The 23,364-nt window shown below is 39.5% G+C and overlaps 1 protein-coding gene across 8 annotated transcripts in view; it reads right to left on the bottom strand.

The window, feature by feature from the left end:
• The window catches only part of LOC132402664 (RAC-gamma serine/threonine-protein kinase), a 402,615-nt gene that overhangs the window by 8,121 nt on the left and 371,130 nt on the right, over window positions 1-23,364 (bottom strand). For all 8 annotated transcript variants that reach the window (XM_059985594.1, XM_059985597.1, XM_059985596.1 and 5 more), the window contains 2 exons: window positions 12,983-13,070; window positions 4,758-4,860 (listed from right to left, as the gene is read on the bottom strand). In XM_059985594.1, the coding sequence (XP_059841577.1) occupies window positions 4,758-4,860; window positions 12,983-13,070 (191 nt within the window). The remainder of the gene's footprint in view (window positions 1-4,757; window positions 4,861-12,982; window positions 13,071-23,364) is intronic.

Raw genomic sequence — 23,364 nt, 5'->3', positions numbered from 1 at the left:
ATATAAAATGATCAAAGGCATTGATGGTGTGGATAGCCAGAGGTCTTTTCCTGGGGCTGAAAAGGCTAACACGAGGGGGCATAGTCTTAATGTGCTTGGAAGTAGGTACAAGGGGAGTGCCCAAGGCAAGTTTTTCCACACAGAAAGTGGTGGGTGTGCGTAATGTGATGCCAGTGACGATGGTAACAGCGGATACAATAGGGTCTTTTAAGGTCTCTTAGATTGGTACATGAAGCTTAAAAAAATAAAGGGCTATGTGGTAGGGAAATTCTAGGCAGCTTCTAGAGTAGGTTACATGGTGGGCATAACATAGTGGGCCAAAAGACCTGCAATATGCTGTAGATTTCTATGTTGTGGTAAAATGTTTCCATCACTCTCCTCAAACAATACATTCTAAGATTTCAATACCCTATGGATGAAAAAAAAGCATTTCTCAAAATCCCCATAATGTTTCCTTCCACTTATCTTAATCTCATGTCTCATGCCAGTGACGTTGTTGGGGTGGAACTGGACTCTCTGACGGTGGTGTCTGAAAAGGGGATGCTGTCCAAGTTGCATGCCATTTTGGACAATGACTCCCATCTGCTCCATAATGTACTGGTAAGGCACAGGAGTACATTCAGCCAGAGACTCATTCCACCGAGATGTAACACTGAGCAACATACGAAGTCATTCCTGCCTGTGGCCATCAAACTTTACAATTCCTCCCTCGGAGTGCCAACAGGCTGATTCTGGACTTATTTCCACTTGGCATGATTAACATTATTATTTAATTATTTATGGTTTTATATTGCTATATTTCTTCACTATTCTTGGTTGGTGCGGCTGTAACGAAACCCAATTTCCCTCGGGATCAATAAAGTATGCCTGTCTGTGACTTTATACACCACTGCATTCTCACTTTCTACATCCTTCAATTTTGTACTCCTCGATCAAACACCTCCTCAGTATTCTCAAGGAAAATACACTTAGTTTGTCCAATCTCTCTTACAGAGTCATAGAAAAGCACAGCACTGAAACAGGCTCCCCAGCCCATCTACTCTGTGTTGAAATGCTGAAATTGCCTAGTCTCACCAACTTGCACTCAGATGACTGCGCTCCGTACCCCCACCACCCATGTGCCCTACTGTTCACTGTGTAAGATTTACCCTGGCTGATCCTACTGAAATGCAACACCTCACACTTATCTGCATTAAATTACATCCATTATTTTTCAGCCAACTTTTCCATCTGGTCCAGATCCCGCTGCAAGCTCTGAAAGTCTACCTCTCTGTCCACTACACCCCCAATATTGGTGTTACCTGCAGATCTGCTGATCCAGTTAATGACATTATCATCCACTTCTTTGATCTTGATGACAAACAACTTCGGACCCGGCACTAATCCCAGTGGCACTCCACTAGTCACAGACCTCCAGTCAGACAGACAACCATATACTACCTCTCTCTGGCTTCTCCCACAAAGCCAGTGTCTAATGCAATTTACTACCTCACCTTGGAAGTCAAGTGCCTGAACCTTCCTGACCAACCTCCCATGCAGGACATTGTCAAATGCTTTGCTAAAGTCCATATATTTACACCATCCACCACTTTGCCTTCATCTATTTTTCTGGTAACTTCCTCAAAAAATTCTATACAATTGATTAGGCACAACCTACATTGCATAAAGCCATGCTGACTACCCTTAATCAGTCCCCATCTATGGGCGTAACTACGTTTCACCCATGTCTATCTATCACCCCTTCAGTCTCCTGAATGATCCAGAATTCATCCATTACCTGCACCAGCTCTTTAACATGGAGTGTTAGAAGCTGCAGCTGGGTGCACAGCTTGTAGGTGAAGTTGTCAGCGATACTGAAGGTTTCCCTGCCTTTCCACACCCCACAAGAGGAGCATTCACCCAGCCTGCCTGGCATCCTTACTGCTCTAACTGAGCAAATATAAAGGAGGAAACAATAAATAAACTAGAAAAAAAATCCACCGAAAACATGAGGAAATCTGCTGGAGATCCAGAGCAGCATACACAAAATGCTGGAGGAACTCAGCAGGTCACGCAGCATCTATAGAAAAGAGTAAACAGTTGGTGTTTCGGGCCAAGAGTGTTCTCAGGCTTCTTTATTCTGGCTTTTCCCCTTCCTTTAGAGTCTGAAGAAGGGTCTTGGCCTGATATGTCGACTGCTTACTCTTTTCCATAGATGCTGCCTAGCCAAAAAACAAAATCCACCTACAGGTTTTTTGCCCTCTCTTGAACAACCTTCTCCTCGCTGAAGCCTTGAATAGTTAAAGCCTCAAATAGCTACTCTAACACTGTCCACGCCAATAAAAGGTGCTCCACTTGTCCCTGCTTTATTTTTATTTGTTCAATCGCTGATTGGCATCATTCAAAATACCTATCCCAGTGAATCCCCTCTGTTCCCTTTTCAATAGAATCATATACTCATTATGTGACAACCAGACTGCACAGTGTTTCAGCTGTAGTCTAATTAAAATTTGATTTACAGTAGTTGTACCACGTCTGTTTTATATTATATTCTTAATTAATGAAGGCACTTATACCTTGTATTTTCTTATTCACCTTGTCTGTCTCTGCTGCTACATTTGGAGATCCTTGAACATAACCAGAGAGGTAACGTAGTGGTAAATGTGGCATTATTGTAGCCCGGGGTATCGGAGTTCGGAGGTCAATCCTAGCATCCTCTGCAAGGAGTTTGTGTGTCCTCCCCATGGAATGCATGGTTTTTTTCCGGGAGCTCTGGTTTCCTCCCACAGTCCAAAGGTGTACCAGTTGGTAGGTTAATTGGTCATTGTAAAATGTCCCATGATTAGACTAGGGTTTATCTGTGGGTTACTGGGCGATGTGGCTCAAAGGACTGGAAGAGCCTATTCCATGCCGAATCTTTCACTAAAATAAAAAAAATAAATATAAATCTGTTCCTCAGTACTTTCTAAGGTCTCCTCACTTATCCTAATTTTATTGGCTCTCCTAATTCCATGCTTTTAAGGGTGTTACCATTTCAATGTATGGCGGTGCACTCTAGCAGGGCAGGCTGGTAGGAAACTTCTATCTTATGGGTATTAAGTGCAAGAACCATCCACTCATATGCTTTCAATGAACTACCATGAATGTATTAACACCATGCATTGATACATTTGTGCTTTGGACTCTTCTCTGCAAAAATCAGGAAACCACTCTCCCTCATTCTTATTCACTGATACATTTCCAAGTCAGGCTAGTGTGCAGCTTGAAAGATGACCTGAAGATGTTGCTGATCCAATGCACTTCAACCACTTATCCTTGTGTTTCAGAAGTGCTGTAATATCTGCTTAGGTGACATTTTGTAATGGTATATCATGCAGTAATGCTGTATGAAAGATGGGTGATGGATGTACTGCCAGTTAAACAGTCTACTTTGATCTGGATGACACTAAACTTCTTGACAAACAAGTGGAGAATAATTTAGGGATGGCACAGTAGTGTAGTGGTTAGTACAACACTTAACAGTAGTAACAGCAACCCGGGTTCAATTCCTGCCGTCGTCTGTAAAGAGTTTGTACATTCTCTCCATGACCATGTGCATTTCTTCTGGGCGCTCTGTTTTCCTCCCACAGTCCAAAGACATATAGGTTGGTGGGTTAATTGATCGTTGCATATTGTCCCATGATTAGGCTAGGGTTAAATGGGGGTTGCTGGGAAGTATGGCTTGAAGGGCCTGTTCCACTGTATCTCAATAAATAACAATAAATAAATTCCTGATCTATGTTCTGTAGATGGTGGAAAGTCTTGGAGTATCAGGAAGTCAGCAATTTGCTGCAAAGTAACCAGCCTCTGACCTTCTCTTGTACATACAATATCTACTGTAGGCATGCAGTTGATCTAGTAGACTATTTAATACTATTACTCCAGAAACACTAGCCTTGGTAGAGTGATGTAAAACAATAATCTGAACTGTTTGAGGTGAACATTATACATTGTATCAGAACAGCTATAATCAGATGTATCATTCGTAACAGAATTGCTTCAAGAACTACTTCATTGTCAGAAACTACCATATTTCAATGCTTTTATAAAGTCTGAATTCTTTCCCACAATTTTATGAGTAATGACATGCTATGAAATCTAATTTCACTAAATTACTTTCGCAACTGAACAGGAATTTATGAAAACAAGTTAATTGTGCCAGTTTCAGAGAGCCTAATCCATGACTTGCAATTACTCTTAAAAAAAATTCTTTGAAAGTCAAAGCCACCTGTATTTCATATTAAACACCTAGATTGTTGTAATAAACCAATACAAAATAAAATCTGCTTGAATTTTTAAACAGTAACCATAATTCATAAGAAATTTAAACTACTTTTATACATTCAGTGTTTTCTACAAAAAAGACACTGGTAGATTTCACAGTTAATTCGCCGAAATGAAACAAGATTGCTAAATGTTAAATTTTTAACATCTCGTATTTCAGCTCCTCCTGTGAGCTGAATTAACAATACACATGAATCACATGCAGTTACCCTGTTTCTCTCATTACAACAGAAATGAGGCCACATTCAGAGAGATGATGCTATTTTAAATGTTATTTTCAGCTCTATTTTACTACATTGACACAAAGGTCTAATAACATTCAGCTTACAACTTAAGGCTAGGACATTCACAATGAGGGGAAAATGAGAACTTCTTGACAGCCTAATTCTGTCCAGTACTGAAAACCACTGTTAAACACAATTACAAACTCCATCTTACTTTGCACTGTCACTTACATTTTTCAGGAGGAGTTATTGTAATGGTCTGAGCAGTGAACTCTTCATCAAAATATCTTGTATCTGTCTCAGATGAAACCTGAGGCTTGAAAGGAGGTAAAAGCTGCAAAGGCAAAAGCAAAAGCAATTAATACCATAGAAAACCAAGAAAATATCAATAGCTATTAAGAGAGGTAATCTCTACTAGCTGAATGACTGGGCTTAAATTATGCAAAATAATAAGGCATTTCAAATATGATTACAAACATCACCTGAGTGGCTATTGATCAAATAACCTTTGAATGCCAATGCACTCAACGGGAAAATTTCAAACCCCAGCACAAATGCACACAACTAACCTGATTACTGATGTAAAATTAAAAATCTTTGGTTTAAGGGAAAAAAAGCTAGATGTAAGTTTCTTGAAACAGGATAATAAGACATAGTTTACATACAGAATAGGCTTCAGTACAAATTAATTCAGGTTGTATCATGCCATTTTCTCCTGGAACACAACCATTTATTGGCAATATTAAAACTTCTAGATCTTAATTCAGCAATGTCCTATTTTTAACTTAAAACTTTTCAATTATCTATTTCAAGTTTGATAATTAAGTGCATTTTTGAAATGATTGCCTTTACAAAACAAAAGCAGCACCCCCCCCCCCCACCCCATCTTACTTTACACAGGTAAAACAGCTCTCATTAGATCAGCTTTCTCTCTATCTCTGGAAATTTGGTATTTGAAAATGAAATCAGTATCATCAACTAAAACAATCAAAGAAATTCAGAAGTAAAATCACTTCAAAACCATAGCCATAATATCTATCTATTTCTAACTACCTATTAAGTTTAAGCCTATGTTGTGTAAAAATACGTACATATCTGAAAAAAAAATTTACTTCTTAAGTTCTACCTGGAAAAGCAAAATTAACAAGGAACTCAATACAGAATACCAAATGTCTCTGGTGGTCAACAACATCACTCACATTAAATGACCTAGAATCACTAACGCATGATACAGTTTCAAGTAAATTACATAATTAGCAAACCAGAGATAACGTGTTCAATTAACATGCAACTCCAAAGTGGCATAGCAGGCCACTCCAACATACAAACCTGATATTCCTAATATTTTCAAATCTGCCACTACCATATACATGAGAATAATTACAATAGACTCAGGGTTTTCTGATTCAGCTAACTCAATGATAAATTTTGATATTTACACAAAATATCTCACCACTTAAAATACTGAAGTGTACTACTGTAATTACCATCTTTATTAAAATACTATTGAAAAGGCTGGAATAGTAACTTGTTAATTAGCTATTGAAAACAGCACTATTAATAGTATACATATAGGACACTGGACAAAAGGAGACAGTGGCACAACTGGTAGAATCGCTGAATCTGAGAAGTCTTCACCTCTGGTGCAGTGTTGGGTTTGCAAATTCTCCTGTGACTGCATGACTTTTCTCCAGGTCTGCAGTCCCAAGCCCCAACAAGACATGCAGGCCGGCAGGTTAACTGACCATTGCAAATTACCTTAAGTGCAATAGTGACTGTGATAGGAATGTGAGAAAAATCAAATGGGATTGATGTATATATAGGGTACTTGGTGGTCAAATTTTTTATTCTAATTGTAAGAATGATGATGAATGACAACACTACAGATTAGCAGGGCAGTATTGACAAACCAGAAATCAGTGGTCCCACTATCTGTATCTGAAACTATCCAATTAAAATAATCACACCTGAAGATGCACCAAGCCACTACTGGAGATCATATTGTCTTTTTACTCTGCAATGCACTTTGAAATGGTTCCATTTAGACAGACAGGCAGATACTTTATTGATCCCAAAGGTAATTACAGTGTCACAGTAGCATTACAAGTGCACAGATATACAAATATTAGAAGAGAAGTAAGAAAGAATAGAAAATAAGTTACCTCAAACAGACTAACAGGAGGGGTCATCACTTCCCCAGCTGCAGTGTCTAACGGCAGAGGGTAAGAATGACCTCATTAGAGATTTAATTCAAGATCCTGCCTCCAAAAGGCAATAAACCAAACACCTGTATGTGCATGAAGTAGACCATACAAAGTGTACTCTTAAATTTGCTCTTTGATTCAGACTCCCTCAGCATTTACATATGCACAACATTAACCTCAACTATTACTGTTCTACTCCATACCTGGCAATCAGAGGCAGATTATTCAAACTCTTGAGGAAATAAAAGCAAAATTCTCAAGCAAACCTGAGTCACACTGATTAATGCAGGATAATTTCTGAGACGGTAGTTTCTTCATTAGGAAGAACAAATGTAGTGTAATTCTCTTGGAAATTACAGAGATGTACCATAACTTTAAAGTGCTGAAACTCTGGACATTTCAATCACAATAATATTAATCAAAGTAATGAAAGACAAAGGAGGAAAGGTTTTTCAGAAATTTGGTCTGAAGAACTTCCTAGATCTGTATATTTCTGGTCCAGTGAGGAGGTAGACGCTTGAGATTGAGGTGAACTATAAGTCAGCAGAGGACCACTGGGCAAGCACTGATTATTAATCTAAATCATGTGATTCAGTAAAGGATAGGGTAAGGAGAAATCTAAAAGAGAACTTGAGTGGAGGTATGGAAACATCTAAGGATAAGAACAGGTCAGATTAGGATGAAGCAGAATCAAGTACTGCTCGTCAATTCTGTAAGAAACAACTGTTACCCAAATAGAAGGGTGTAGAAATAAAATTTTAAATTGATAAAGAGGAGACAAGACTAATTGACTGTCACTTAGTCTGGGTGAGATGCATCATTGGGAGCAGTGGGAGATAAGGATAGAAGTTGCAACTGGGCTTGCCATGACCTGAATGAAGGCAAGGAACTGGATACCAAAGGACCAGAAAATGGAAAATGTCAAAAAAGTGTGGAAGAGTATGCTTGGCAACTATAGGGCAAACACAATTAGCACTTGAGTAGTTAAAGATATGCACTGCTCATCTGACCCAAATGATTTATTTGATGGGGTAAAAATGAAGGCTATCAAATGGATAGGTGATGCTTACGTGGTTTTTAAGGGCATTTGATAAAAGTCTGGTCAGGAAAATTCAGTACTGTGGCATCAAAAATGGATTAGCTTGAAGACAAAGCAGAAACCAACAACAAACATTTACCTTGTTTAAAGTGGAGCACGCTTACAAACCCATGTTTCTCACTGGTCATTTTTCAGGAGCACAGGCATTTTTTTTTAAAGTACATTTTGATGATTGAGGCATGATGTGCAGATTAAAACATCCGAATATAGGAACATAGTTGGTGCAAAACTTGGCAAGATAGACAGTGAAGATACCCAAAGAGGCTGCAGAATGATAGGACTAGTGAAAGAAAGAATAAGATGCAATACAATCTAAATGGCACAAATCCAAGGTGTGTGAAGGAACACCATGGAGGATGTCAAGAGATACATATTCATAAAGAGAGTCTGAGAGAATAGTTAGTAAGAACGTGCTGTCCAGGGATTCATAATAAAAGCACAAAACACAAATTAAACTAAATGCTTACCAAACATTTGTTATGCTATGAATGGAGTAGTATGTCCAATTCTGATCACTTCAGAAATGACAAAGCTCCTACAGATAAAATCATTTGAGAGATTAGGGATTATTGCTTCCAGTGAAGCAAAGGTTGAGAGGAGATGTGACTGAGCTTTTGAAAACCTAAGTAAATAGAGGGGAAGTAATCCCAATAAAAGATGGTTTAAGGATCGGAAGCAAATATTGCCAACCTTGGACAAAAGTTAAGAAGGAAATTTAAGGAAAAGCCTGTTTTCCCAAAAGGTGAGTAGATACGATCTGAAACTCATTGCCTTAAGGGGTGGAGGAAACAGAACCAGTCAAGGTTTTGAGAAATACAAATGTTGCAGATGGGCACAAGAAAATAATTTCCAAAGATGTGACAGAAAAACAGAATGGAATTGACTTGATTTCTCTACTAGGACCAGGCACAATCTCAATAAGTTAAATGGCCTTTCTTACACTGTAACAATTATTTGATCTTACTAGAATTTGATGAACAACTGGGAAAGGAAAGTGAAATGAAGTAAACTCCAATAATCTAGCACACCTGAGCCTTTGTTGGTGCTAAATTGACAGGCTTTCTGGACTATTGACCTTAGTTCTATCAATACTCTATTAATTCACTGTTTTTAAAAAACAAAAAAACATTTCACAGTATTATAATAAATCTCCCAGTGAAGCATTTAAGTTTAAAGACAGCATGGGTCCCACAGGCCTGGCAAGATGGAGAGAAATGTGGCAATTTCTAGGCCACTCTTATCCTTTTAAGTATCATCTATAAATTGTACTCAAGTCTTTAAAGAAAACTTCAGATTCAGAAGAAAGCTAACTGACCAGCTGGTGCATTCAAGAACATTTTAGCCTCTCAATCTGGCGATCTGAGGCTCCTAGCTGATTCAAAGCGGTATCTATAAAACCTGTCCCCAAGAAGAGCACTGTGCCTTACCTTAATGACTACCATCCATCCAAATGAGTGTTTCAAGAGGTTGTTTATGATGTGAACTTACCACAGAAGTGCCCTGGATCCATTTCAATTTACCTATTACCAGAAAAGGTTAACAGCTGATGCCATGTCACTGACTCTCTATTCTGTTCTGAACTATCTGGATTATACTAATGCACAAGTCAGTCTCTCTCTCTGTTAACTACTACCCAGTCAACAGAATCACCTCCTCCAAACATCACTAAGTTTCGAAACCTGGGCCTCTTTGCCTCTCTTTGCAATTGCTTCCTTGATATCCACATTGGTGGACAAACATATGGGTTGGTTACATCTTCTCCTCACTGAGCATCACAAGGGCAATTCAGGAGTACTTGGTTAGCCTGTGCAAAGCAGTTCAATTAAATGGGCTACTGTGCCACTTTCTTTGTTACCTCCTTCCCTGAAAAAATCCATGACATCAGTCACTGATTAATCTGTGAATTTCTATAAATATTTATACAGTCCCTCAATGTAATTATAAGAGTATTTTGGTTAAATTAACTCAGTAACAGAAGAGTGAGTTCTACCTTGTGTTTAGCTGCATGTTGAAAATTAGCTGATGCAGTTCAGTGCCTTCACAGTAGCTTGAAAGTCTCCTTGTGAACTTGTTGCAGAAGATGACTGAGGTGCAAAATTTGCTGCCCAGTTTCCTTTGGGCACAATACCTTTCCCATAAAATTAAACTAAGCAGCCTCTAATAATTCTGTTTATCCCTCCCTTCTCTTTTTCAGAAGAACATACACTACTGGTAATTCTCCTACTTTATTGTTGGCTTTTGCCCTGTAGCCAGGAAGGATTGAAAAACTACTTCCTGGCTTCCTCTTACATTTTGGGAGACATTTTAAACCCCTTAGCATTTATCCTTAGCTACATTTATTCACAACCCTCAAAAGTTAATTTTTTTTTCCCTGCAACTAGATCACTGCATCCGCTCCCCTCTTATGGGAGGAAAGTCAAACAATATCAAGCACCTTACCCACATCATCTGACACCTTAGTTTGGTTAACTTTTAGGCCCTTAATAGTTTTTATTCACTCTTGGATTTTTTTAAAAATTTACTTTTATCACATTTTCCCCCCTAACTTCTCTTTTAATTTCACCCTTTCTTTCTTTACTCTTCTAAATTATCTGTAGTTAAACAATGGGTGGCTGACAGAGGTGCAGCTTTCTCCCTCAATTAAAGATCCTGTCAACCTGACACTCTTCAAATGGAGCCCTGCTCTTTTTTTTTGTGGGAATATGTTTATCTTGAACCCCTTGAATTTCTTCAAGTGGCTACTTCCAGTCTATGCTAATTACAGCTTAATCTAATAAAAACTGGATGTGGTCCAGTGTAGAATCTTTATTCCCGTTTTCCTTTGCTAAAAATAACAATTATGATCACTACCATATTATGCTTTCTAACAGATATTCCCTTCACGTGCTACCTTCATTCCCCAAAAGTGAATCCAGAATTCTATGTACCACAATGGCCACCGCTGTCCCATTCTGCATTCTGGCTACATTATGGCTAAAATATTATTCTGAATACATTTTATAGGGTAATTAACTCCTTCACATTTTTGTGTCCCCAAACACAGTTCCACCAATTATTGTTGTTTTTTTGTTTTGTTTTTGCAGGAAATGTGCCTTATATTTTCCCCTCTATCCCCCTACTTTCCACACACACACACACACACACACACACACCTTTGCACAGCCAGACTAAATTTTCATTTCTTTTTTAAAATTTTGTTTGCTTGCGCTTCGAAGCCCACTACTTTTCTCTTATTTTTATTGTTTCCTGTATCCCTCCAAAATCTGTACATAGTTTCCCATTTCCCTGCAAAGCCAGATGAAATAGTTAGCATTTGCTCAAGCAAACATTCTAGTCCTTCTGAAGTGCAACCTACTTGGCACCTCGAAGGTGCTCTGCTCCCAGAAACTATCCCAATACTTAGATATAATGCATTACTCATGCACAAACACTCATCAAACAATGCTTTCATTGGCATCATCCTATTTTTGCACTCACAAGCATGTGGAACAGAAAACAATCTGAATGTTATCACTCTTTGAAGACTTGCTTCCTCATCACTTTTGTAACATCTTAAAATATCTCTGCAGGAGCACTACTCTTCTGCAACTGATGTTGTTAATGTGGTTTGCAGTCTTTGGCTCCTTATCCATGCACTCGAGAATATTCTATAGCTGCTTAGTGACATCCATAATCATAGTACCATTAAGGCAACATATCATCCTGGAATTATATCTGTGAATGCAGAAATGCTTGTTTGTGCCTCTAACAACAGAATTCCCTACACCTATCACTTGACCCTTCCTTCCATCCCATCCATGTCCAGCAGATAAGCCACAAAGCTGTGGACACACAAGAGAGTACAGATGCTAGAATCTGGAGCAAAATAAACTGCTGGAGTAACTCAGGTCAGGCAGCATCTGTGGAGGAAGCAATCAATATTTAAGGTTGATATTCTTCATTTGGACAATGCCAAGGCTTTGTTCTAATCTCTATCCCCTAGGGAATCCCTTCTATCATTACAGATATTATCATCTGTGCCAGCAGTCTGTACCTGAGTCACAGAACCCCGATCTGTGGGGGAATTACCTTTAGAAACTTGCTATCTACAAATATTTAGTTACAAAATGGACCATAATGCCAGGCCTAAAACTGAAGCTTAAAATCCTTCAATAGACCACTTTTAGCATTTGTGGTCTGTCCAGATGCAGGCTGTATCCTCAAATTCACAGAGACCACAGGATGTGCATTCTATGGGTCTGATATATTCTACCTTGCCTCCATTTATTAATTTAACTCACTTGTCTATCTTCCTGATGTCATACTTACAGTACATAACAGAAGGTTAAACTGGTTCACTAAAACTTCAAGTACAATGGCTATTAGGTGCATGCCATCTCTCAGCAGAGCAGTTTTATCACTCCCACTCCTTTTATTTCTTGTAAACCACCCCTACTGCCCCTCAACTTTCTTTAATAATTTTTATTTGCCATTTACACACTCACTTAAGAATGTTTGCACCAGCTTACCTTTAGAATGTAAAATTAGGGATGTGCATTCAAACGCTGGTCTTACCATCATCAAACATAACAAGTCAGAAAGCAAGATCCACTTAGATTTTCTGCCTAGTCTCAGGCTGGCACAATGTTGGGATTATAAAATTCAGTTTTATATTCTGTATGTACTAACTGGACAAGTAGTAGGCCACAAGATAGTCTCAGTAGTATAGACACAAAGGATCCACAATCAAAAATCCACACTAAGTTTGATTAATATTCTTCTCAATACAGTCTATCATTAACAATCAAATCTAAATGAAAATGCCAATAACTAGATTGAACCTGAAGAAGAAAAATATCTTACAAAATGTTAATAAGATTATTAAATCCCAAGGTGTTTAAAAATGATGAGAGAAAATTACATTCACATATTAGGAAAATTCAGCTTTCGCAGCTAAAAGGTTCCAAGATCATGTAACGACACCATAGTAATCAACAAATCGTGAATGCAAAAAGAGGAAGATAAATTTGGCAACACTAAAACATTTATCCTGATAAATAATATTTAAGTTGAAATATAATAAATGTTTTAAAAAATTACTAATATTACTGTTTGAAACTTTACTCCTACAATAGAGCAATTATAATTTTAAAAAATGAAAGTAGTTCACAAACCTTTTTGTCATAAACATCTTGCCAGTTGATTCCACTAAAAAAACTATGCTGCATGATGTCTTTTGCATCTTCTGGACCTCCACCAAGCCTAATTGTAAGCAAAAAAATAATTAACAGTGCAAAAATAGTGAAAAGTTTCGAGGAATGATTGATAAGTTTATGGCCTAAGGTAGAAAGAGTCAATTGTAGAAAACCTAGCACATTTATTTTTCAACATAGTCCCGTCCTACATTTACACACACAGTCCAGCCGTCGTGGAGCATACCGATCCTTTCTTTCTAGAAGTTGGCGTCTTGGACCTCTGAAAGTGGTCCACAGCAGGGGTGATTGATAAGTTTGTGGCCTAAGTTAGAAGGAGAGGAGTTATTAACTTCAAACTTTCTGCATAATCACTAAATGAGTTGAACTGCACATGCATGTAACGAGAGCTGTATAACTCATCTCCATCTACCTTAGGCCACAAACTTATTAATCACCCCTGTTGTGGACCACTTCTGGAGGTCCAAGACGCTGACTTCTACAAAGAAGGCAAGGGGTGAGAAGTTCAAGGGGAATATTAGAGGAAGATTTTTTTACTCAGAGAGTGGTTGGTGCATGGAATGCACTGCCTGAGTCAGTGGTGGAGGCAGATACACTAGTGAAATTTAAGAGACTACTAGACAGGTATATGGAGGAATTTAAGGTGTGGGGGGAGGTTATATGGGAGGCAGGGTTTAAGGGTTGGCACAACATTGTGGGCCAAAGGGCCTGTACTGTGCTGTACTATTCTATGTTCTAAGGGATCTGTATGCTCCATGACCACTGGACTAAGTGTGTAAATGTAGGAGGGGACTATGTTGAAAAATAAATGTGCTAGGTTTTCTACAATTGACTCCTTCTACCTTAGACAATGAACCTAACAATCACCCCTCGTAATTCTCCTCAACTTCTAGGTAGTTCTATCGTAAGATACAAGTAGTTGCTGTCACAATAAACCTGGAATCTAATGCATATTAATTATTGATAATTACAAACAGAACTACAACTGTGTACAAACATCTTCTGTATATTACATTACAGCATTGTCTGTAATAGTGCACAGATTTTCAAGTGGTTTCTATTCCCGCCTCCAGCCCAGCACAATGCTGAGACCACAGAGGGGGGAAAAAGCTATTCTCCAAATCTTCATACCAGGAGTGGCTTATAAGAATATATTCTTAAACTGGCTTTTGCATACCTTTCTCCAAAATAGTACAGATTGGTTATCAATCTGGTGTGGTGCAGATAACAGTTTCACTATGTTCTATATCCATCCAGGATGCTCAATACTTTTGCACAGTACTGTAGTAATTTTATGTATTGCACTGTTGCAAATAAAAGCAAATTTCATAACATGTGAGTGATGATAAACCGGATTCTGATATGGGTCTCTATTGCAAACTGAGAGAAGGAAGGGGCAGGGAGAGGGGAGGGAGTGGGAAGCAGCAGAGAGACATTCTTACAGAATTGATAAATCAATTGTTTGGAATCAAATTACTTTGCCTGGTGTCTCAGGGCTGAGTGTGTCAGCACCTGCACCAACTGCCCACCCTGGCACTCCTCTGCCACCTGTTCTACACCCTCCCCATTACCATCATTTTTTGCTCCAAACTGAAAACTACAGTACTGTTATTATTTATATATATATATAATAGACATTTACACAGCATTTTCATTCATTTATTTGCATAACCAAGAGTTGTTTAAATGGTGCTAATATATCTACCTCTACCACCACCCGGGTAGTACATTCCATGCACCTACCACTTTGTAAAAAAAAAACTACCTCTGACAATACCTTATACTTTCCTCCCAACACATTAAAGTTAACAAATTTCATGTCACATGCCAGTAATATCAAATCTTATTCTGATTCTGATTATGCTCCCTTGTAAAATCCTTTACTGCCCAGAGAAAAAAATCTCTGGCTGTCCACTTGATCTGTACCTCTTATTACCTCGTACACCTCTTATCAAGTCATCTCTCATTCTCTCCAAAGAGAAAAGGCCTAGTCAACCTACCCTCATAAGAAATGCTTTCTAATCCAGTAATCTCCTGGTAAATTACCTCTGCACATTCTCTGAAGCTTCCACAATCTTCCTATACTGAGATGACCACAATATTTGGTACACTTGAACTTAATGCTCAACAAATGAAGGCCAACACACCATATACCTTCAAAACCACCTATCAACTTGTGCTACAACTTTTGAGGGATTTAATGAAAAACCCAAAGACCATAAGACACAGGAGCAGAATTAGGCCATTCAGCCCATCAAGTCTTCTCTATCATTTCATCATGGCTGATCCAATTCGCTCTGAAATCCATTCTTCCATAACCTTTCATGCCCTAACTAATCAAGAACCTATCAACCTCAGCCTTAAATACATCCAATCACCTGGCCTCCACAACTGCCTGTGGCAAAGAATTCCTCTGGCTAAAGGAATTTCTCCTCATCACCAACCTAAATGGACATCCCTCTATTCCGAGGCTGTGCCCTCTGGTCCTAAACTACCACCCTGCAGGAAACACCCTCTCCAAATCCACTCCATCAAAGCCTTTCAACATATAATAGGTTTTAGTGAGATCCCTCTAATTCTTCTAAATTCCAGTGAGGTTGAGCTGAGTGATGATGGCGCTAAATGGTGACTCCTTTGCTTGCATCTTCGGAAACAACTATATTTATATCTTTGTTATCTTCTCCCCCCCCCCCCTCAAGGTTCTTTTGATGACCCTTACCTGGAATTACACGCTGATATCAGTTCTTTGTGGGAATGGGACCCGCTCTCAGAGCCTCACGACCAGCCGTTTTTTGATATGCCAATGATGCGGCCTGGAAGGCTAGTGTGCCTTCAGGGTGCTGGATTTTCGTGGCTCTGGAGGTGGGCTGTTTCAAGGCTGGTGTTGTTGCCTGATGCGTCGCGGGAGTACAAGAAAGATCAGAAGCAGCAGGCTTGCTGTTGGCTGTGTGCCCAGAGGCACAGAGCTTGGAAAAAGTGATGCAACAGACTTTTAATGCCATAAATCAGAGAGTTGTTTTGTTATGTCTCTCCTCTCACTGTGAAACGGGGACACTTCTTCTTCCCTTGGGAGGGAGAGAGAGAGAGTACCTGTGGTATGTCAAGTACTGGGTGAACGAGTAGTCTTCAGGGTACTGCAAGTCTGTTCCTTTATTGATGCTTTGATGCATGCTTGAGTGCCTGGTGGGGGGGCGCCGATGCTTTTTTGCTGGTGGGGGAGGCGGGTGGTCATTGCCTTGCTGCTGTTTGTGTGCAGGAGCGGGATTCCCGGGGGGGGGGGGGATTTGGGGTTCTAACATTTAACTGTCATTCATTTTTTGGGGCACTCCTCTGTTTTGTGGATGCTTGTGAAGAAAAAGAATGTCAGGATGTATATTATATACATTTCTCTGACATTAAATGCACCTACTGAAATCTATTGCAACCTGTTGAGTAAAGGCTCAGATCGTTCCTCATGATAAGCCTTTAGTTCCTAGAATCATTCTTGTGAACCTCCTATGAACCATCTCCAATGTTACCACTACTTTCTTAAACAAGAGGCCCAAAACTGTTCACAATTCTCCAAGTGAGGCATTATAAAGCCTTTGTATTATATTCTTGCTTTAATCTTCTAGCCCTCTCAAAATGAATGCAAACATTGCATTTGCCTTCTTCACCACTGACTCAACTTGCAAATTAACCTTTAAGGAATCCTGCACGAGAACCCCCAAGTCTATGCTTATATTCCTTCTACCAAAGTACATGACCATACATCTCCCGGCACTTAATTCCATTTATCACATCTTTGTCCACTCTCTTAATCTGCCCACATCTTTCAGGGGCCTCCCTGCTTACTTAACACAACCTGCCTCTTCATATCATCCATGAATTTGATCACAAAGCCATCAATTCAATTATCCAAATCAATGACATACAACCTGAAAAGAAGCGGTCCCAACACCAATCCCTGTAGAACATCACTGTCACTGACAGCCAATCAGAAATGGCTCCCTTTATTCCCATTATTTGCCTATCAATCAGCCAATGTTCTATCCATGCTAGTATTGTTCCTGTATTATCATGGACTCTTATTGTTGAGCAGAAATACGTGTAGTACCTTGTCAAAGACCTTCTGAAAATTCAAGTACACATCAACCAATTCTCCTGTGGCTATCCAGTTGCTTATTTTTTTCCAAAGAATTCTAACAGATTTCTCAGGCAAGATTTTCCCTTAAGGAAACAATGCTGACTTTGGCCTATTTTATCTATTGATTCTTGAAAGATCATTAATAATGATTCCATAATCTCTTCAGCTACCTCTTTCAGAATTCTGCAGTGCAGTCCATCTGGAGTAGGTGACATCCACCTTCAGATCTTTCAATTTCTCAAGCACCTTCTCCCTAATAGCAACTGCACTCACTTCTGTCCAATAACACTCTCAAACTTCCAGCATGCTGCTAGTGTCTTCCATAATGAAGACTGATTTTCTTGTCCCCCATTACAGTACTACCTTTCTAGCATCATTTTCCTGTAGTCCAATATGCTCTTTCACCTCTCTTTTACGCTTTGTGTCTGAAAAAAGTTTTGGTATCTCATTTGATACTGTTGGCTAGCTTACCTTTATATCTTATCTTCATCCACCCCCAACCCCTAATGGTATTTTTGTTGCCTTCTATTAGTTTTTAAATGTCTCCCAATCCTCTAACTACCCACTAATTTTTGTTCTAGTGTGTGCCCTTTCTTTTGGTTTTATGTTGGTTTTGATTTTACTTGTCAGCTACGGTTGCCTTTTTAAGTAGTATACTACTACTTATTTGGGATGTATTTATTCTTCCAAATTGCTTCCAGAAACTCCAGCCATTGCTGCTCTGCCATCGTCCCCACTAGTGTCCCATTCCCATCAGCTTTGGCCATCTTGTCTCTCATGCCTCTGAAATCTTGTTACTCCACTGTAATACTGATACATCTGACTTTAGCTTCTCCCTCTCAAATTGCAGAGTGAATTCTTTCATATTATGATTACTGCCTCTTAAGAGCTCCTTTAGGTTAAGTACCCTAATCAAATCCAAATCCAGAACAGCTGTTCCCACCAGTGGATTTAGCCCCAAGCTGCTCTAAAAAGCCAATTTGTAGGCATTCTACAAATTCTCTTTTGGGATCCAGCACCAACCTGATTTTCCCAACCTACCTGCATGTTGAAATCCTACATGACTATTGTAACATTGCCTTTTTGGCATGCCTTTTCGATGACCTGATGTAATTTGCAACCCACATCCTGGCTACTGTTTGGATGCCTGTATCTAACACCTATCACGGTCTTTTCACTTAAGCAATGTTTTAACTCTACCCACAAGGATTCTACGTCTTCTGATCCTTTGTCAGTTCTTTCTAAGGATTTGATTTTATTTTTTACGAACAGAACCCCAGACCCTCTGCCTACCTGCTGGTCCTTTTAATACAATGTATATCCTTGGATGTTAAGCTCCCAACTATGATCTTCTTTCAGCCATGACCCAGCGATGCCCACAATGTCATACCTGCCAATATCTAGCTGCACTGCAAGATCATGTACCGTATTCTGTATACTGCGTGCATTCAGATATAACACCTTCAGTCCTGTATATCATCCTTTTTGATTTTGTTTCTGCTGTGGGCCGAATCAAAGGTGATGATAAATAAGCATACAGGAGGGAGATAGAAAATTTGGCTGAGTGCTGTCATAACAACCACCTCTTAATGTCAGCAAGACCCAGGAATTGATTGTAAATTTCAAGAGAGGGAATCCAGAGGTCCATGAGCCAGTCCTCATCAGAGGAAGAGAGGGTTAGCAACTTTAAATTCCTGGGTGTTACTATTTCAGAGACCCTGTTGTGAACTCAGCATGTGTGCAATTGCAAAGAAATCATGACAGGGTCTCTACTTCCCAAGAGTCTGGAGAGATTTAGCATGGCATTTAAAACCTTGACAACCTTCTATAGATGTGTAGTGGAGAGAGTGTATTAATTGGCTGTATCACAGCCTGGTATGGAAACACCAATGCCTTTGAACACAGAATCCTACAAAAGGTAGTGGATTCAGCACAATACATCACGGGTAAATCCTTCCTAACCACTGAGTACAAGTACATAAAACACTAGTGTAGGAAAGCAGCATCCATGATTAAACATCCTCACTAACTACGCCATGGTCTTTTCTCACTGCTGCCATTACGGAGAAGGTACAAGAGCATCAGGTTCAAGAACAGCTTCAACCCCAGATCCATTTGGCTCTGGAACAAAAGGGGTTAACTGCACTCACTTGCCTATCCATTGAAGTGTTCCCATAACAAGTGACCTCACTTTAAGGACTCCATATCTTGTTATTTCATGTTCTAGTTATTTATTTATTGCTATTTATTTATATTTGCATTTGCATAGTTTGTTGTACTCCAGTTGATCTTTCATTGATCTTGCTATAGTTAATATTCTATAGATTTGCAGAGTATGCCCACAGGAAAATGATTCTCAGGGTTATATGTAGTGACATATATGTACTTTGATAATATTTACTTTGAAATTTGCACTGCAGCTCATCCCACTGACTGCAATTTAGCCCTATCATCTGCTTGTGCTTCCTGACAGTCTCACTACACACTGCCCCTGCTTGTAAACCAACAGCCCTATCACTCAGTTCACATTCCCCTGCCAAATTAATTTAAACCATCCAGAACAGTTCTAGTAAACCAACCCATGATCAGGTTCAGATACAACCCATTCATTTTGTACAGGTTGTTACTTCCCCAGAAGAGATCCCAATGATCCAGAAATCTGAAACCTTGACCCCTGCACCAGTTTCTTTGCCAAATCATCTTATTCTTGCCCTCACTGCACAGGCAGCAATCCAGAGATTTGTTAGCCTGGAGGTTCTGCTTTTCAGTTTTCTCTCCAAATTCTCTTTTCAGGCCCAAATCCCTTTTTCCTGCCCATGTCCTTGGTGTAGCAAAACTTCTGGCTGTTTACTCTCCCTCTTTAGAATGCAGTGGACCCAATCCAAGCCACCCATGACACTAGCACCTAGGAGGCAACAAAACATCCAGGTGTCTCTAACATATCCACTGAAACTAAAGAACCTCCTGCCACTACTATAGTCCTTACTCCACCCCACCCCTTTCCTTCTGAGCCACAGTGCCAGAAATGCAGGTGCTGTGGTTCCGCACCCCGCCCCCCCAAAGTATTCTTATTATTGAAGGGAACATCCACAAGTTTCTCTGTGCTGGCTGCCCACTTCTCCTCCCTCTCCTGACAATCACCCAATTGCCTGACTCCTGCAACCTATCAGGTGGCTTCCCCTATCATCTCCTCAGTTTCCCGTAAGAGCCAAAGGTCATCAAACCGCAGCTCATTACACCTGCAGTAGATGTGCTTATTTAGGAGACTTGAGGTCTAGAATTCCCACATCTCATAGAAAGAATGCAAGACAGCTCTTGGAGCCATTCTCACTGTTCTAAGCATTAACAGACGAGGAACGAAGAAGAAGAAGAAACAGATACTGACCTTGCCAGAATCTCACAAAAGCCTGTGAGCCTCTGTTTCTCCACACTGTTGAGAATACTTTTTACATTATCCTCTTCACCACCAAACCTCTATGCTGTCTGCGAACTTACTAACCCAGCCTTCTATTTCCTCATCCAAGTTATTTATAAAAATTACAAAGAGCAGAAGGTCCCAAGACAGATATCTGTGGAACATCACTAGTCCCCAGTTCTGGACAGAATACGCTCCAGTTACTACCACCTTCTGCAGGCAAGCTAATTCTGAATCCACACAGGTTTCCCTGGATCAAATGCCACCTTTCTGAATGAGCCTCTCATGGAAACCTCATCAAATTACTTAGTAAAATCCATATTGCACATCCATTGCTCTGCCTTCATCAGTCTGCGTTGTCACTTTCTCAGTGAATTCAATCCAGCTTATGAGGCACGACCTACTGCATGAATATAAAATAGTACAACACAGGAACAGACCCATTAGCTCACCACATGAGCCTAGCATAAGGCAGTCTAAACAAATCCCATGTGCTGGCACACAATCTGTAGATCTATATTTTGTCTGCTCAAGTTTAAATGCCTGTTGAATTTAACTATCATATCTGTTTATACCACTTCCCATAGCAGTGCATTCATAGATCTCTTTTAAACATTCCCCCTTCTCAACTCAAAGCTATACCCACTACTTGATCTGGAAAGGACGGATAGGCTGGAACTACTTTGCCCAGAACCACAAAAATGTTTATAAAATCATGAGGGGCATAGGTAAGATGGAGAGTCATAGTCCTCTTGCCCCAGAGTCAGGGAATCTAAAGCTAGAAGGTAGAGGTGTAAGATGAGAAGGGAAAGATTTAAATGGAACCTGAGAAGTCAGTTTTCCCACACAGAGGGTGGTGGATAAATGGGAATAGCTGCCAGTGACAGAGGCAGATATGATTACAATGATTAAAAGATAATTGAGGTACATGTAGTTCAGGAAAGAATTTTGGTCAGCAAGAACAAGTTGGGCTGAAGGGCTTATTTTAGTGCTATACAACTCTATACTGCTATAGTGCAGCATCTGTAACTGTACTGTACTTTGCTGCAATTATATGTAATATCTTAACATTAATAGTGTTTCAAAACAACACGTATTATGCTTTTCTAATCTAAACTTAAAGCCCCAAGCAACCATTATAGCATTTTTTTTGTTTTGTTGATGCAGGTATTAACACAATTAAATGTCACACTTTAATTATTAAATGAGAAATATAGTGGCATGCAAAAGTTTGGGCACCCCCGGTCAAAATTTCTGCTACTGTGAATAGCTAAGCGAGTAAAAGATGACCTGATTTCCAAAAGGCATACAGTTAAAGATGACACATTTCTTTAATATTTTAAACAAGATTACTTTTTTTATTTCCATCTTTTACAGTTTCAAAATAACAAAAAAGGAAAAGGGGCCATTCCAAAAGTTTGGGCACCCTGCATGGTCAGTACTTAGTAACACCCCCTTTGGCAAGTATCACAGCTTGTAAACACTTTCTGTAGCCAGCTAAGAGTCTTTCAATTATTGTTTGGGGGATTTTCACCCATTCTTCCTTGCAAAAGGTTTCTAGTTCTGTGAGATTCTTGGGCCATCTTTCATGCACTGCTCTTTTGAGGTCTATCCACAGATTTTCGATGATGTTTAGGTTGGGGGACAGTGAGGGCCATGGCAAACCTTCAGCTTGCACCTCTTGAGGTAGTCCATTGTGGATTTTGAGGTTGTTTAGGATCATTACCCTGTTGTAGAAGCAATCCTCTTTTCATCTTCAGCTTTTTTACAGACGGTGTGGTTTGCTTCCAGAAATTGCTGGTATTTAATTGAATTCATTCTTCCCTCTACCAGTGAAATGTTCCCCTTGCCACTGGCTGCAAAACAAGCCCAAAGCATGATCGATCCACCCCCGTGCTTAACTGTTGGAGATGTGTTCATTTCATGAAATTTTGCACCCTTTCTTTCTCCAAACATACCTTTGCTCATTGCGTCCAAAAAGTTCTATTTTAACTTCATCAGTCCACAGGACTTGTTTCCAAAATGCATCAGGCTTGTTTAGATGTTCCTTTGCAAACTTCAAATGCTGAATTTTGGCCGCAATGAGCAAAGGTATGTTTGGAGAAAGAAGAGTGCAGAATTTCATGAAACGAACACCTCTCCAACTGTTAAGCATGGGGGTAAATCGATCATGCTTTGAGCTTGTGTTACAGCCAGTGGCACAAGGAAAATTTCACTGGTACAGGAAAGAATAAATTCAATTAAATACCAGCAAATTTTGGAAGCAAACATCACACCGTCTGTAAGAAAAGCTGAAGATGAAAAGAGGATGGCTTCTACAACAGGATAATGACCCTAAACACACCTCAAAATCTACAATGGACTACTTCAAGAGGTGCAAGCCAAAGGTTTTGCCATGGCCCTCAGTCCCCTGACCTAAACACCATCGGAAATCTGTGGATAGACCTCAAAAGAGCAGTGCTTACAAGACGGCCCAATAATCTCACAGGACTAGAAGAATGGGCGAAAATCCCCAAACAAGAATTGAAAGACTCTTAGCTGTCTACAGAAAGCATTTACAAGCTGTGATACTTGCCAAACGGGGTGTTACAAAGTACTGACCATGCAGGGTGCCCAAACTTTTGCTTCAGGCCCTTTTCCTTTTTTGTTGTTTTGAAACTGTAAAAGATGGAAATAAAAAAGTAACCTTGCTTAAAATATTAAAGGAATGTGTCATCTTTAACTTTATGCCTTTTGGAGATCAGTTCATCTTTTACTCGCTTTAGCTATTCACAATAACAGAAATTTTGACCAGCGGTGCCC

The sequence above is a fragment of the Hypanus sabinus genome, chromosome 12, assembly GCF_030144855.1.
Source record: "Hypanus sabinus isolate sHypSab1 chromosome 12, sHypSab1.hap1, whole genome shotgun sequence".
In the NCBI taxonomy this organism is placed as follows: Eukaryota; Metazoa; Chordata; class Chondrichthyes; order Myliobatiformes; family Dasyatidae; genus Hypanus; species Hypanus sabinus.
The sequence above is the reverse complement of the archived record's forward strand: the minus strand, read 5'-3'. Positions and strand labels throughout refer to the sequence as shown.